General features: G+C 43.6%; 2 protein-coding genes across 52 annotated transcripts in view; both read right to left on the reverse strand.

Moving 5' to 3' along the window:
- DNER (delta/notch like EGF repeat containing) overlaps positions 1-1,550 on the reverse strand; it is a 112,832-nt gene extending 111,282 nt beyond the window's left edge. The window contains exon 1 of one of the 2 annotated variants that reach the window (XM_086844905.1): positions 1,111-1,550. In XM_086844905.1, coding sequence (XP_086701031.1) covers positions 1,111-1,353 — 243 coding nt within the window. In that variant the 5' untranslated portion in view covers positions 1,354-1,550. The remainder of the gene's footprint in view (positions 1-1,110) is intronic. The other variant, XM_086844904.1, reaches the window with a different exon arrangement.
- Positions 1,551-15,339: 13,789 nt separating this feature from the next.
- Positions 15,340-17,476, reverse strand: part of TRIP12 (thyroid hormone receptor interactor 12) — an 80,070-nt gene continuing 77,933 nt past the window's right edge. For all 50 annotated transcript variants that reach the window (XM_086844916.1, XM_086844911.1, XM_086844917.1 and 47 more), the window contains one exon: positions 15,340-16,731. In XM_086844916.1, coding sequence (XP_086701042.1) covers positions 16,535-16,731 — 197 coding nt within the window. In that variant the 3' untranslated portion in view covers positions 15,340-16,534. The remainder of the gene's footprint in view (positions 16,732-17,476) is intronic.

Consider the following 17,476-nt stretch of genomic DNA (forward strand, 5'->3'; position numbering starts at 1 on the left):
ACACGACAAAGGAAGGAGAAAATAAAGACTAAAAAGCTGACTGAAATTACTTGAAGTCATTTGCTTCTATGTCAAATCCACTCACAAGCGAGAGCACTGACAAAGCAATGGTCGTCAATCCACAGAGCCTTTTGTACACTCTGTCACAGAAAGTACCCCGGCACATACACATGCAGGAAACAAACCTCTGTGTACCTGCACCTGCTTTTTCTTATCTGGAGATAGACAAAACTGAGTGTTTGTGAATTTCTTAGCATGATAATAAGATCCTTAATGCTAGAGACAAAAAAAAAAATTAAAAAAATTACTATTCCACATTACAATAATTAAATTCAAATATGTTATTTCACTGGGTCCCAATATGACCAAGCACATTAGAAAGATATTGCTTGCTGCTTCTCTGTATTTTAGGTCATTATCCCTACCCTGAGCATTCCAATGTTTCAGAATTCAAAATCAATTCAAAAGGCACCCGAAACGTGGGAGAGAGCACTCCTAGCCTATGAAAACGACCACTGGAGACACGATTTAAGGATTAGCATTCAATGCAATAGAGCATTCTCTTCCAAGGACCATCTTTTTCACCTTCCAGTAAATGAGTGTTAAATAACCTGCGAGGTCTGGGCGGCGGGGCGGGCTGAAGTACTGACATTAACCCAGGAGGCACCGGCTGAGCTCAGCTCCATCCTCCCTCACCCCGACCGAGCCCGGAGCTCGAAGCCGCTCCGGCTGACGCCCGGGGTGGCGGCTCCCAGCTCTGGAGCCAGCCCGCGGCAGCCCGCAGGGCCGGCAGCGCCTCGGGAATCCCGGGAAGCGCCGAGGCCACCGCAGCCCCGGCTGCCCGCGGGTCCGGGAACGGAGCCGGCGGGGGGAGCGGCCGCGCGGGGCGGGGGGGACGCGGCACCGCCCGCCGGGGACCGGGACCGGCCGGCGCGGCAGGACCGGCGCAGGGCAGCGGGAAGGGCGAGATGCGGAGCGGGGCAGAGCCGCCCGCGGACGGGGCAAAGGGGGGAACATTCGCTCTGTCCCCGCAGAGCTTGGGGACACCCAAGGGCAGCGACAGGCACAAGGACGCGCGGCGGGCGGGCGGCGCTGAGGCGCGTCCCTTACCTGGCAGGAGTCGCCGGTGACACCCGGGGGGCAGGTGCAGCTGTAGCCGGCCGGGGGCTGGGGCAGGATCAGCTGGAGGCGGCGGGCCGGCGGTAGCGGCGAGCAGGTGCCGTTGTTGCGGCAGGGCTGGCTGAGGCAGGGGTCCCGGCCGGGGGGCGCGGCGCTGGCCGGAGCGGGAAGGCAGGCTCGGCGCTGGGCCAGGGCGAGCAGCAGCAACAGCAGGAGAGGGGCGGCTCGGGGCATGGCGGCGGGGAGTGCGGGTGCGGGCGCCGCTCCGCTGCTGGCGCCGGGAGGGAGGGAAGGAAGGAGGGATGGAGGGATGGAGGCAGCGGCCGCCCTGCTGCTCCCGGCCCGCGTTCCCCGGGCAACGGGCGGGCGGGGCCGGGCGGGGCGGAGTCGCTGCCTCGCCGCCTCGTGACCGCCAGGGGGCGCCGCCCGCCCGCAGCGCGCGGGCCCGGCGGGACGGGCTGAGGGACGGCGGGGAAGCGGCCGGGCCGGGCTGAGGGACGGGGGCCAGGGCTGCACCGCTGGGCCCGGGCGGAGCGGACGGCGCTGCGCAACAACCCCATATCCCCGGGCGGGCTGTGCCGACCTGCCGGGGTACGGGGATCAATGGCCAGGCCCGCTGGCGTAAAACGGGAGCAGCGCGTTACTGAACACCCGACGGGCGTTCCGGGGCTGCCGGGCCTCCTGCGAGTGCCACCGCCGCGAGTGACGGTGCAGAGGAGCCCGGCGGGACCGAGCGCTGCCCTGGCTCAGGCAGACAGCCGGGAAGGGACACTCCTTCGTAAGATCAACTCACCGTTTGCTCCTTATTTACTGTTTCACAAGTGTAATTCCCTGATGTTTACTTTAAAGTTCTATTGAGACCAAAGCAGGGTCAGATGAAGAGCATAAACATTAATCCTATCATTTCTCATACTGCAAAGAACCTGTGTGATTTCTCAAGTGAGGTTATCAGCGGCTGATTTTTAAAAATCGATTTATATTTTGCCAGTCTTCTGGGGATTTTTTTACTACCTCTTACTACAACCGAGGTACAAGATCTGTAAATCACCTAACAGAGAGCAGAAATATAACCCCTTTTCTTTGCCCTTCTTTCATTTCCTTCTGCCAAAGTGAAGTATTTGAATTTCTTGTAACTAACGACTTCTCACATCCCTATCGCAGGGTACAGGATTCCTGGCTACGATATTTGTAAACTTTCACACTTCACTTTTGGCTGTAAACTCTATCACGAGCAGAAATAACTGGTGATGCTAATTGAACTGAAAATTCGTCAGGGTCTCAAGCAGCTTGACCACAATATTCTGTCCCCGCACGCTGTCTCTAATCCCCCACATCCCCCGGGCCGTTCCTCGGGAGCTGTCTGTGCTCCCCCACATCCCCCGGGCCCGTTCCTCGGGAGCTGTCTGTGCTCCCCCACATCCCCCGGGCCCGTTCCTCGGGAGCTGTCTGTGCTCCTCCATCCCCGGGCCCGTTCCTCGGGAGCTCTGTGCTCCTCCATCCCCCGGCCCGTTCCTCGGGAGCTGTCTGTGCTCCTCCATCCCCCCGGCCCGTTCCTCGGGAGCTGTCTGTGCTCCTCCATCCCCGGGCCCGTTCCTCGGGAGCTGTCTGTGCTCCTCCATGTCCCGGCCCGTTCCTCGGGAGCTGTCTGTGCTCCTCCATCCCCGGGCCCGTTCCTCGGGAGCTCTGTGCTCCTCCATCCCCCGGGCCCGTTCCTCGGGAGCTGTCTGTGCTCCTCCATCCCCGGGCCCGTTCCTCGGGAGCTGTCTGTGCTCCCCCACATCCCCCGGGCCCGTTCCTCGGGAGCTGTCTGTGCTCCTCCATCCCCCCGGCCCGTTCCTCGGGAGCTGTCTGTGCTCCCCCACATCCCCCCGGGCCGTTCCTCGGGAGCTGTCTGTGCTCCTCCATCCCCCCGGCCCGTTCCTCGGGAGCTGTCTGTGCTCCCCCACATCCCCCCGGGCCGTTCCTCGGGAGCTGTCTGTGCTCCTCCATCCCCGGGCCCGTTCCTCGGGAGCTCTGTGCTCCTCCATCCCCCCGGCCCGTTCCTCGGGAGCTGTCTGTGCTCCCCCACATCCCCCCGGGCCGTTCCTCGGGAGCTGTCTGTGCTCCTCCATCCCCCGGCCCGTTCCTCGGGAGCTGTCTGTGCTCCTCCATCCCCCCGGGCCCGTTCCTCGGGAGCTGTCTGTGCTCCTCCATCCCCCGGGCCCGTTCCTCGGGAGCTGTCTGTGCTCCCCCACATCCCCCCGGCCCGTTCCTCGGGAGCTGTCTGTGCTCCTCCATCCCCGGGCCCGTTCCCCTCAGCGCGTTCGGTGCCGCTCCGGCTCCCTCTGCTGCCTCCGCGCCGGCTGCGGCCCGGGCGCTGCAGTGACCGCTTCGCTCGAACCGACTCCATTTACATTTGACAGGATTTGTTCTTGATAAGTCCACAGAGGCTGCTACTTGTCTCCCTGTTATCTTCCAAGTGCTGTGAAATAACTTGTATATATCCCAGGTTGCTCTGGGATTTGCTGTTAAAGCAGCAGGGCTGTAATTCTCTCTGTCCTCCTTTTCAATAAGGTTTGTCCTTTTGCAGACTCATAGGACTTCACCCTTCCACACAGGCTGTCGAAGATACTTAATAACAAGCTTTGGCCAGCACTCTAAAAATTTTATAGAACAAAATCAGACCATCTGAAAAAATGTTCTCCTCTGGAACGTGACACATCTTTCTTTCTGCTCAAGCTCTGCTCCTGGCTCATGCTAATTGTGTTGAGCCGCTGACTTATCTTCCTAACAAAGAGGATGGCTGAACAGTCAGTTATGTAGTGACCCTATTTTCCAGTTGCTCATGTACCCTCAAAAGGTTCAATAATCCTTGTCTATATCTGAGTTTTTTTAGGAGTAAGACATTTTAGATAAGAATTGGAAAATATGGTTTCAGGACTGACAGCTACACTAGACAATGAATCCTGTTGGTGTAGTCTGGTATTTGCAGAAAAGAACTTTTAAAATAGGCTTGTCAACCAATGCAGCTGACCAAGCAGGACATAACACAGTACTCTGAGCCAGATTGTACATACCTTCATCACAGTTTTCTTAGCTTTTTACAGAACTTATAAGCAATGTTTGCATTATTTTGATGTGGAAATATTTAACCTTACAACAGGAAATATTATGCTTACCTAATTAGCTAGTGATTTTTTTGAAATGCTATTTCTTTTTATGCATATTAATGTTCTAATGTGCATAGTTTAAATATTTTCATACTCGTGTTTCCATAAACAAATTACTAATCTTAGTATTCAATAAAGATTCAAGTTGTCTCCCTCATTTACACGTGCTAGGATTTGAATTGTATTACCAGTCTAATAGCTTATTAGTGTGGCTTAGATAAGCTACATTACAGCTTAACTATTTATTTTGATGGAGAAGTACTCATCCTCTAGTGGCTTGAAGGAGATTTTGCAGAGATTTTTTTTATCTGTTCTGATTAAACATTTAGTAACAAAAAAAGCCCTCTCTTATTTGCTAAAAGGAAGCCACATGCTTTAAATGACTCCTATGACAATGATCTTTTTTCTAAATATTGATGAATTCCTTTATAACTCCTAACTATTGGTTGCATTTTTCTTTACTAGCATAGGAGTTAATTTGGATAAGAAAGTTACTGTGTTGAGCCTTTTCTGAACAGTGTTTGGACTGTGATTCTTTTATTGCTTGTTTTGGGTCAGGCTGAAATTGATGAACTGACATTTTCCTCATGCCTCTCTCAGCTTGTCCCTGCTTTACAGCATCTCAGGAGTTTCAGTTACAAATTACACAAGAACTGGATCTTAATGTCACTTGGGAAATTTCAGAAGGGCCCCACTCATGCAACTGAAGTCAAATTTTCAAAAAATGCCCATTGTCCTCACAGTCCCATTCTGAATAGCAGGCAAAATTAAAGCTACATGCCCCTGAAAATCATTTCTGGAATCACAAAAATTATTACTGAACAAACCAGATTTTCTCAGCCTTTCCTTGTAACAGAAGTTGGTGGCCTCCTCTGGACTTCCTCCATCCAGTCCATGTCCTTCCTGTCCTGGGACCTCAGAGCTGGATGCAGTGTTCCAGGTGGGTCTCACTAGAGGAGAGCAGAGGGGCAGAATCCCCTCCCTGCCCCACTGCCCACGGGGCTCTGGATGTAGCCCAGGACACTTTTGGCTTTCTGGGCTGTGAGCACTCATGGCGGGGTCATGTCCAGACTATCACACACCAACACACCCTGATTCCTTCTCAGCAGGCCTGCTCTCAATCCCTTCTTCCCTCAGCCTGCACTGATACCAGGATTTGCTCTGACTGAGGTGCAGTACCTGGCACTTACACTTATTAAGTGGTGTATGCACCTATTTCAATAAACATGGATCCACAAAATACCTCAACTCCTTTAAAGGCTGGATGTTCAGGGTCCCAGTTAATTGAGTGCTGATCATGACTCACCACCTCCTCTCCCCTCTCCTGATGTGAGGAAGTGATTTACCCCAATTTTACAGCTCAAGATTCAGATCCTAAACAATTCAAAGACTTAATTGACAAGCTGGATTCTTGCCTAAGAGCTACAGAGGGGCTGTGGTAAGTACAAAACTCATCCTAAAGCTCTGAACTACTGGTTTGCACAATGCTGGGCCTTGCTTGGGAAAAACAACCAAGTTCTAATTTCTATAAAAATTAAGAATAAATATTATTTGTTTATGGGAAAACAGTGAAGCCAGTATGACTTCATTCTCATTAAAAACAGGGCTTACTGTGCACCACGTGGTCTTAATAGCAACCCAAATTTAGGGGAAAGTAGACATGACAGATTCAAGGTATCAGCAGTGTTTGCAGAGGCAGAGGATGTGTGCTGGCATTCCACACAGTCCACAGAGTTAATGACAGCCCGTTAGAAACTATCCACTGTTTCTTAAAACCTTTTCAAAATAACATGGTAATGTTGTAAGACAGTTCTGGGCCAGTTTTCATGAGGCCTCCCACATAAAGAACATCTCATTTATTTTATATTCAGACTAGAAATATGCATAAATTACTGCATCCAGTCTTTATTTGAAGACCAGAAGTGATGAAGACCTGAGGTATATTTTTCTCAGGAATCATAATTTTTATCTGAATTATTCTAGTTTTCAGTCACCAGATCTAATTTTACTTTTTTTTCCTCACAGATTAGGGAGCAACATGCTAATAAAATAATTAACTTAGTATTTTTACTTTGTAGGTGATTCTACATTACGATTAAGCCATTTTTAACATGTTTTTAGATGAGCTGAACATTTTGTGGTCACTATTTATTGAGAGTAATGTGCTATAGCTCTCATGGACATATCATGGCAGTTAAGTTGAATCTTCACCATTTCTTCTTGTCTAACCACTGCACATACATTTTCTTCTTAGTGCAGTTATTTCCCACTAACAATTACTGGTTTCTGAGGAAACAGGTTGTATGTTTAGCTTATATGGGCCTGTAAATATTTTATAGGGAATAGGCCAAAGATTACACAGGCTCCTATCTTCAGCAAGAAATGCCAGGTGTGCAAAGTCACATGCACATAAGTTACAATAAAGAAACAAATAAACAGATAAACATCTGATGTGAAATGTATTACTAATTCAGTATAAAATTCTCAATTGCTTTTCGTAATCGTAGGAGGATAGGGACTGTCCGGGAGGTGTTCACTGGATCAGCACTGGTGTTATGCAAATGTGGCTGAACAACTTGAGCCCTGGCTGTCTCTTAGGACTCAGGAACACAAAATAGAAAGATTCTTAATCTGTGCCTTAGTACTAAAATCACTCAGTCTTTGACATCATCGGACAAAGTGGTGGAGGATTTATCAAACTCAAATAAAAAAACCTTAGAGTGACTTTGATATGCACACCTTTTGTTTTTTTTCAGGCTGGCAGATACTACATAACACACTACTAGGTAGAATATCTTCCTTTAATTCTAGTTCTGGGTTAATAAATTTTATATGAATATTTTATGTTTCTGAAATTACTACAAAATTATAGAAATCTACAATACTAAAAACAATAACTAGCTCACTTTCATCTCTATGGCTACACCCTGGACATTTTTGTACTGATACAGCAGTGACATTTATTAATCATCTCACTGTCTCATAAAAAATAGAGCAACAGCACATTGTTCTTTTTTTCTCAATATCTTCCTGCTTAGTTTGTAAGTGGCTGTAAAGCTGATGCTCTTGCACAGTTTAGCAAGTCAATAATCAAATGCAGAATCATGCATCTACATTCCACATTCAGCTTTACCACTTTTTGCTTTTTTTGATTTGAAGTGTTTGTGTGTCTGTTAACCTCAAAGAACATGCTCACAAGATTCTTCACAGCAGAGGTACACAGATTGAAGTCCCTATTTTTGCTCAAGTAATGAGAAATCTAAGTCACAAAAACTTGGTGTGCTATCTCAAAGATACATACCAGGTTCTGTCAACACCTAGCACACACACTTCTGGTGTATGCAAGAGTTACAGGTGACCTCTATCAGGCAATTCTGCATTAGGTGGTAGCTCTAGAAATGAGCCTTTGGCTTTTGGGAGGGTGGCTGGTTGGTTTTGCTAAAGATAGTGTCAGGATCATTTTAAAACTGCTCCTTTCCTCAGCAGTCACCAATTTTGAAAACAAAACTACACATATAAAAACCAAAGGAACTGAGTTACTGATATTTGCAAGTTTACAGAAGATTTTCAAATAAAGACACATGAATTATGAATGAAAACTGAATTGCTAACTTTGCACACAAAACAAGGGATAGTTCAAATGGCGTCTGGCTTTCCACTGTCACACAATTTTTTTTCTACTCTCTATAGTCAAAAAAGCAAGACATTAAGTACTTTTTATTTAAAAACAAAATAAAACCCCCAAAATAAACAGGAAACCCAAAACTCAAGAACACCCATATTGCAGAAATAGTCTGTGTCATCCATTTGACAGCTCCAGCTCCATGCAGAGGTGCTGTAGCTCAGTCTCTGTAAAACAGCAAGAAAAGCAGCAGCACAGCACATCCCCATGCTGTGTGCAGCCTGTCAGCAAACGGAGACTACCTAATCCCTGAGCCTCTGCAGGGGAAGCACAGGCACTTAAACAAAGCTCCAACAAATTAAAAACGAGACAAGCTCTGTGGAGGAGTGCTTAACTTGAACTTTTCAGTAAATTTCAAAAATGCCCCTGGCCAAGTAAGAAGATTACATTGAACTGAGATTAATTTTACTATAAAAATTGAATGAGAGGTGCAGATTCACCCTTTGGAAAGCTGATTTGCTGATATGGTGGAACACAAAGCAAATATAGTCTAGATTTCTTAACACCTTCTAAAACTCTATGATGATAGCATGAAGTATAAAAGACATTATTATATAGTACCATATATTATTCTGATTTTCACATTAATTCAAATGTGAAAGAGATGCATTTTCATTATTAAGAATCAAATTGGTAGACCTCCTAAAAGAAATAACAGAAAAAGCCACTATCATCTTTGATAAGTGCTTATATATTGACAACTAACTAACTGGAATTGCCTAAATTTAATATTTTCATTTATTTTCTCACATAAGATTAAAAAGTAGATCTCCAGCAGCTGGTAATGTTTTGCTTCCATTTCCAGACTGGCTAACAGTTCTGAGACACTCTTCTCGTAACCACACTCTACTTGATGCTGTGCATAGAAAGGATAAGACCTCTCCACTTTTTCTTACCATTAAAGCACAAGAGGAGGCAAAGTCAGGCACTATAGAAAAATAACCTGTCATGAAGGGGATAATGAGACAATACCAACCATCACAACAAGCCACAAACATACACAAGCAATTGTCATTTATCATAATCATTTTTTGGGAAAATATTATGACAAAGAAGCTTTTTAAAGATTTTTTAATTGCTTGAGGCAACCTGAGAATACATTCAAGTGTGAAGTGAAGAACAGGAGAGGGAACAACAGATCCTTCTTGGAGCACTGGTAGATAAGAACTTCAATGTGGTAGTAGAAAGGGATCTAGGAAATATACATGGAGGAAAGCTGATTAACACAGGCAAAGCTGCAGTCTATCTGTCCCCTGAATGGGAATAAACATCATTGTGTTTACTAGCAAAAAAAATTGAAAACTTAAAAAAAAAAAGCCAGTTACATAATGGATCCAATACAATGACTGAATGATGTATGTGGATAGGAGAGAGGACCTGCACAAAGCATCAGCACATTCAGATCCAGTGTGGATGTAAGAATCTATTCTTAAAGCCAGGGTGACAGGGAGGATGGGTGCATTTAAAAAAAAAAAAAGTAAATCTCTTGGAAGAATGATTAAAAGCCTTATTTTGGACTTAGCAGATATGAAACATCTGGACATCAATGCATTACATCAGGACTGCAATTTGGTCAGGAATAGTCTGCTTCAGCACAGAAGGATAAAACCTTTATATTATTAGTATGAAGGAAGCAGTTGAATGTGTTTTAATGCAAGATTACTGAAAAATAAACTAGGAGAGAAGAAAAAGAGGGAAGCAAGAGTGGGGACAGTAATTGCAAGGTATAATGTATGTAGCAAAAATAACAAGGATATGAGAAGATGAAAGTGACATACAGCTGTATAACATACAGCTGGTGTTGTACAGCCTCTGGCCCTGATCTCAGTGCTTCCACAATTCAGCAGCTGTAAAGCTTCCACTGCCTACCTAATGCAATTTGTACAGCACTTCTGCTCTTACTTTTGGAAGAGGTGTGTTAGAGAGCAGTGCTGCTGGGGCAGAGCAGAGGCTGCTGAGTTACAGGGTCACCTTTGGTAGGGCACAAAGCACCTGTGTTCCTCCTCTGATGTGTTGCCTGTACAGCTTTAACTCCTTTCTCTGCTTTTTCACTGTTCTTACACAGACAAAGGTTTTTCTATGAAATTTAATTAACAAAGATTGCTTGGTGTATCCAGAGATGCCTGTCACCAAATAACTGACACACAAAATTAAATCCTACTTGATTTTAACTAATTGGTAGTTTCTTGATAAATCTTTTTCTGTTTATCCTGTCATGGACATGCAGTATCTATACCTATTCAAAACCAGGCCTCCTGTTGAATTCTGCCAACAGCTTTCAACAGTATCAAATGTTACTGACAGCTGGAATGTACAAGGGTCTCAACATTGGGCATAGGATCCTAAACAGCTTCTTACTCTGCTCCTTTGCCCATACATTTCTTAGGATCAAGGCTTAATTAATCTGTATCTTGCACAGTAAGCTTTTTGGCAGAAAATGTATTTTGCAGGTCTGTATCACTAAACCTTTGCACTAACACAAAGCAGAAGGTGAGTGATGTAACATGCCCATAAACATCTTGAGCATCTCCATGGACATCCACAGCACTGCTGGTCACTCACCTATCACCTAGAACTCATTTTTCAAACTCCACATATGGGACAGAAGTAGAACTTTTTCCTATCTTGTCCATTTCACATTCCTATCTTTTCATTTTCAGGATGCTATTTTTTGCTAAGATTTGTGAAAATTGCTCTTTCTAGAGAATCCTCTATATGCAATTATGGCATCTTTCCATAATTGCTGTCAAATCATGTTAACTACTTACTCCTGAAGAAACTGGAAATGACCAGGTTCTTGCTGAGGCAGAGATGAACATGAAGTCATAACAGTTTCTCATCAAAGATAAGTGCCAATTCATTCAGTATTAAAAACAGAAGAGGAAGCCAGAAAAATTTTGAGAACTGAAACCATTTTGAAAAGTACAAGTAGTTAAGGCCTGTAATTTTCAGCCAGTTGAAAAGGACTGCTCTGAAGTGGAGATTACCCATAATCTGCAGCTGAAACTAAGACCCTTGTATTTCCCAGTTATTTTATCAGAAAATTTAAAAAAATCCTTCACTCTGCATATAAATTTCTCCCATTCCATTTATTTAAATTGATGGGATTGATGTAGCACAAACAGTGCAAGGGTAAAATGCATATCAATTTCGTTTGATGCTGTCTTACAGTTCTGCCTTTAAATTCTATAGAGAGCTAATTTTAGAATTGTGCTGTGTTTTACTAAAACAAACATATATCCAGTTGTGTCTTAACCCACAGGGACTGCACAATCTCTCCTGTGGGGGTGGGAAGTGAAGGAAATAATCCCTTCCCTTGATTCACCAGCTGTGCTCCCATCACTGCAGTGTGCGACACAGCTGCCTTCCCTGGCTGCCAGGGCACAGCACTGACCAGGGCTCAGCCTTTCCAGCAGAGCTACTCTCCAGACAGTTTCTCCCCTTCCCTCCTATTTCTAGGCAGCAGAAGCAGGCAGTAGTGCTGGCCATAAACTGGAAATTACCACGCTGAGAACCCAATGTTACTGAAGATAGAATAATTTTGCTGCTTGATTAAGTTTTAAAATGACTTTTTTTCCCTTTTCAAATAGCATTCATAGTTTTAGTGCCCCAGAACAAGAGCTGGTTCTTTGCATATAGAGAAATAGCAAAACTGGGAAACCTCTCTGAATGGTTAGTAACATCAGTGTTCCAGTAAATTAAGTATGCCCAGCAACAAAGTGAAGGCATAAAATAATGGGGTTTTTTCTGAGAAGCATAGCAGAGACTATGGGAAACATTGTGGGCCAAGAAAGTAATCAGCTAGCAACATTTCACCCTTTAGTCAATATCTTGACAGTTTTGATACATTGAAGCAATAATCTGTAAAAAGTGTTGGAAGATGAGGCTTGTAAATAAAATGCCACCTCTTGGATTTGCTAACTATTTCTGGATCAGTGCTTGTATTGCCCTGCCTGCCAAAGAGACTTCTGCATGCAAAAAGTCCCAAGAACTGTCAAGCTATAGGCAAGTCAGACCAGGCCTATATTTAGCCTAGAACATCTTGGATAGCAGCTAAAGGAAAATAATTTAGGAAATAGCTGTTGAGATGGGACAACTGCAGTACATCTATCTCCAGAGCATCAACCTGCCTTGGCTTTCAGTGTGTAAGCTTACATTTCACAAAGGGAAACATTCCAACCTCTTCCTGTTCTCAGGCAAGAGAGGATGGTGGCTGCTGTCCCACATTCTCGCCCAGGCTTATCTACTTCTCCCTTTTATGGGGGTTTAGCAATCCTAATCCTAGAGGGAGAAGTTTGAGGGGAAACAGGACAAGGGCAGACAAGACCAAACCCAAGGTACGTGGTGCTGCTTTACCCCAACACACCCCTACCAGCTTGAACAGCTCAGTGCTGTTCTTAAGGGAAAAATATTACAGGACTTAGGAATTCCTCCCCACTTTGTGAAGGGTGGGTGGGAGAGGAGCTTTCATGTTCGCTGTTAACACCTTTTACGGTAGTTTGGGTTTTTGTGTTATCTTGTAGCACTTTGCTACTTTTTGCTCTTTGAACTAGCTTTTCAGAAGCTGCTTCCAAACTAGATCCAGAGCTATCAGGAACTTCAAGCTAGTGCCTTGAAAATACTGGATGTCTCAACTATTCTCCCTCTGCTTAGTTCTGCTTGCAGCCCGAGACATCACTCAGTCCTCAGATGCACACGGGAAAGCAAGAGACCCAGGATCTGTTCCTCCCTCTGCCCCAGAAGCAGCTTCATACCTGACCAATACAGGCATATTTCAGTACCAGGAGACAAGGACATTGTATTCCTCTAGAGGCATCAGTCATTCCTTAAGCAATTTGCTGTCAGCCACAGGCAGCAGAGGATGGAACGTTCTCCATCTGCTGTACCAACAGGCACAGTGTTCTGATCAAGCACTGTCTGTGCTGCTGTACTGGACTGGGGTGACCACTCCTACTCAGGGCAATGACCTACACTCACCTGAGAAAAGCTCCTGAAAACAAAAGGCAGTGGGAGAGACACGGCACGCTGGGAACAGACACTGGGAAGTTCCCGCAGGATCACAGGAAGAGGTCACATAGCACAGATGTTTTCCAGTTCAAGCAATCAAGAGACCACAAAAAGAAAGTAGGAGAAAGACAGGGCAAGCCCTGAAAAGGCTCACCTATCAGCAGCTTACACACCTCCCCTTCAAATTTCAGCATTTCCAGAATCCATTTCAGCGAGGCTTTTCATTTTTCTCCATTCTGCCAACAGCTTTAGCAAAGATTTGGCTCGAGGGAGGCACATTCATACTGAAATCATGGCATTCTCTCTCATGCCATGGTAGGCCCTTATTTCCTGCCTCTGCAGAGTACAGGCTGCTCAGAGCATAGGAATTGGTACTACTCATGTGAAGACAGGGGGGCCAGGGCCCAGAAACTCCACAGATGACAGACCTGCCTCCAGCAGGGGCCAGAAGACAGGGCATAAGTGCCACAGGCACCTGGGATTTTACCAGTCCCTGCCCTTAGGCACCCACCTTCTCATCAGAGGAGAGCTCAGTAAGGGAAAGGAGACAGAAGAAAGCAAAACACACCACTGAGGGGAAAGAAGGAAGAATCTGGACAATTCAATTATGCTAGCAGTCTGCATATGGAAATTTGAGTATCTGATTAAGTATGGCAGTGGGCATGAGGACTTCACACATGATCAGAATTAATCCTTATGCACCTTCCTAGAGAACATGAAGCAGCATTGTAACTAATTCATGTCAGATGGGATGCTAAAGTGTTCCCTAAACCAGAGATTTTGGTAAAAAGCCAACATCTAACAACAACAACAAAAAAATATTGCACAAGTTCAGTAGCAGCTATCAGTGCCTGGAGGGCCCTTTCATCCATGAATGATTTTTTTGCTGCTCTCCTTAATACAGAAGGACATGAAACTCATCCAAAATAGTAACTGGTGTTGTTATCTAAAACCAGTTGAACTTACCATGCTAAAAAAAAAGCATCTGTTTTAAAAGATAAGATTTCTGACTGTACCTTTTATTATACCTTATAAAGGTATACAAAGCACATGACTACACACACCCAGGGATTGATTTTAGTGAGCTTTTCCCTTAATCTAAAATTCCTGAACAGGAGGAATCCTTAAAATCTCGCACCACCCCTCTTACACATTCTGAACTACTCTTAGATATATAATTTGTTTGCAGGACAGTACTGCAGTCATGCAAAATGTGACTTTTCAGTTTCTTCTTTTAATTTACTATCTTTACCTTTTAAGCCACACTGCTCTTCTAATATGCTAAAAGCTGCCCTTGGTAGGAAAAAAGTGTCACCCAAAAGGGTTTCACTCACTTTTCAGGCAAACTTAAACCTTAGTCCGTGCTGAAAATGACAGCCAGAACAACCAATATGACATCACCACAGGCACTTGTTTTTTCCTTCCTTTTAAACAAGCAACCAACTTATTTTCCCACTGAAACAGTTACACAAACAGTTACACTATCAAAACTGAAAGTTCCTCAAAATTTCCAAGAAAGCCAGATTCTAGAGGGAGACAACATGGGTAAAAAAAGTATCAATACACATGATGTTTTAATACAAAATATTAGCTTTTTTTCTTTTTTTTTTTTACACAAGTCAGTTTTTTTAAAATATAGAACCTTAAAAAATGAACAAATTGCTATCCACACACTATAAACACTTGTTTGTGCTCAGTTTGATCAAGTTATCAGAACAATTTAAACACCAGTCCATAGTTTAAACACTGCCTTGAAGTTGGATGCAAACTATGCCGCACTGCGCGCTACCATTATTGTATGTACAGGGTGAAGCGCCTTCGGTCGGGTTTAGTACGGTAATAAAAAACTGTTCAGTTATCAGGTTCTTTGTGCAAGGATTTCACATTCTACTCATGCTCATGACAGGTCTGTATTACATTTCAGTGGCACTGGTCTGAGCAAGCACAGGTAATTCTGTGAATGTTCACCGGAAGAATGTCCGTTACATGTTCTGGAAGTACGAGTTCTTCAGCTGGATAAAAGAAAACTTGTTAGTTTAGGGGAAATAACTAGCCTGATTAGCCAGAATTTAACAATTTCTAAGCACTGAAAGGAATTTTGATTTCTCAAAGTTGAATAAAAGTAATGAACTATCACATTTTCATAAAGATTACCTATGTAGCAGGTACATTTCAGGAATATTTGTAATTGCCCGTTTTTGGAACGCATAGAAAGGAAAAAATTTCCCTCAAAGTTGGAGGTCTTAAAAGGTCTTGTTTTAGTAGTAAATCATCCACAAGTTGCAGGTTGTTAGCCAAGTAGATTTAGGATGATTTACATGCATTACAGTAATTTACACAATTGAGCTTTAGGCATACAGTACAAAACTATGAACAAAAAGGTGAAGCAAACTTTTTTATTTATATTCAGGTAAAAACATTAACCTGATGAAGTAAATTATTGCAGATTTGAGAAATCAGCACATAAAACAGTTGGACAGAGCATTGCTTACAGGTGCTTTATCTGTGTCAAAAGACAAAGGCTGAACTGCTTGTTCCAAGCTAGCACTGGGGGGAAAGAAAAAAAGAAAAAAAAAAAAAGGAGAAAAACTACAAAATTAGCCAGGAACTTAGATCAAGAACAGGAAAACTGTTTACTCAAACAGGGAATGAAATGACTAATTTGTCTTTTAAAAAACTTGTACATCAATTCGAAATGCTCTGGGCCTTACCACAATACACACTGGCCAGCCCAAGCTGTTGGACTTCAACTACATGAAAGAAATAATTCTTCCTTGCCTCCAGTACGAGGCTTTTGCTGCCTGAATCACTGTGTAAACAGCTCTGGAGCGCTCTGGTAACGACTGTCGCCATTATATCCTACCACTACAGTAAAACTATGCTATAAGAAAGGTTCTACCTAGTTACAAAGGCTGAATTATATTGACAATATATATTTGATTTCAGTAAAATTTAAATTATCTTAATCAGAGAAAGAGGCATGGAGCAGTTAAATGCCCATGCTAACCAAAACATAACAATTGTTGAATGTTGCACACAAAAAGAACCAAGTGAATTGCACATCAGACAATACATGAGGATGGGTAAAATTAGAGGCAGGTGAGGGTACACAGAACTAGTCTACTAAACTAGATTTGTCAAATACATGGTGTATTTTCATTTCTGTACTTATGTACAAAAGTTGTCTTTGGAGGAAAAACTTCAGACTTAGCTAGATGGATACACACAGCCCAGTATTAAACTGCACAGCGACATTTATTGTTCCAGCCTGGAAAAACATCCCTTTTTAAATTTCACACAGCAAAGCAAGTTAAAAACTTCACTCATCAAATAAATGATAATTTAAACAAGAACTTGCTAAAGAAACCTTGTCACAACAACTTTTAGGGCCTGATCACTTTTAAGTCCATAGGGGCTTTTAATGAATATCAACCAAGTGTCTTTGTTTATAATCTGCAAGCCGTTTTTCTACAACAAGAAGGCGTAACACGTTTCCTTGACTCAGGTGATATATTTAGAAAAGAATCATGAGTTTCTCTTTTGCTGTAACAGGCAGACATTGTATTTTTCATTGTGATCAGGAAAGATGGAATGACTGCTGCCCTTCTCTCGCAGCTATCAAGAGTTTTTCACGCATTATCTCAATAGTTGAATAGTCCGGCAATTTGAGATAGTTCACACAAGTCATTACTGAGGGTAAGAAATCATCCGGATTCTCTGTGGACTCAAATGTCTTCCGTACAATCGTCAAGGGAGGATTCAAACTTCGAAAACCTAGTAATGAGAAAAGACACTCAGAATAAGGCTGCTCCTCCTGAACACCCACAGCTGACTGCAGACAGGCCCAGTGACAGAAGCATGCATCGCACAACAGAATACAGCTGTAGAAAGCTGCACAAGAAGCTAAAAATACCTAAAATCCTGCCTGCAGACTTGTCTTCCAAGGTGAATTTAAAATAAAGGAATAAGCTGGATTCATCTCCTTTTAATTGTGTTCTGTATGTGTAAAAATTCTATTCTAATCATAGTATTTTTATGTTTGTTGGCTTCACACGCATTTTCTAAAATTCTCAGGCATCATCTGTGACTCTAGGACATGACTGTTCTTATACCAGCTATCATTTCTATACTCCTAGCACTCAACTGTGTCTGCACCATGTCTCCAAAATATACTTAGGAAGAAAAAAATAATAATCAATTCTTCCCCTCAAATCCCACAGAATGTAAATATTGGAACAGATGCATGAATTCTGTTTACACCTGCAAAGAGCTCAGCTGAGAATACAGTGAAATGTGTATTCTACAACAGTCCCTAGCAAAGACAGCAAATTTCTCTGTTTACTGCACTCTCTTACCTAAATGCTGAAATTCAGAAGGGGGAGAAATTAAATAAGATTAGTATCATCCTAAGTGTTGTCACCTTTCTAGAAAGGAGACTATTGTTTTCAGGTTACAATACATCATTTTGTTGCCGTAACTTAATGCACCTCTAGCCAAAAAATACAGTATTAGGAGCTTT

The sequence above is a fragment of the Cyanistes caeruleus genome, chromosome 10, assembly GCF_971803275.1.
Source record: "Cyanistes caeruleus chromosome 10, bCyaCae1.hap1.1, whole genome shotgun sequence".
NCBI classification, from domain to species: domain Eukaryota; kingdom Metazoa; phylum Chordata; class Aves; order Passeriformes; family Paridae; genus Cyanistes; species Cyanistes caeruleus.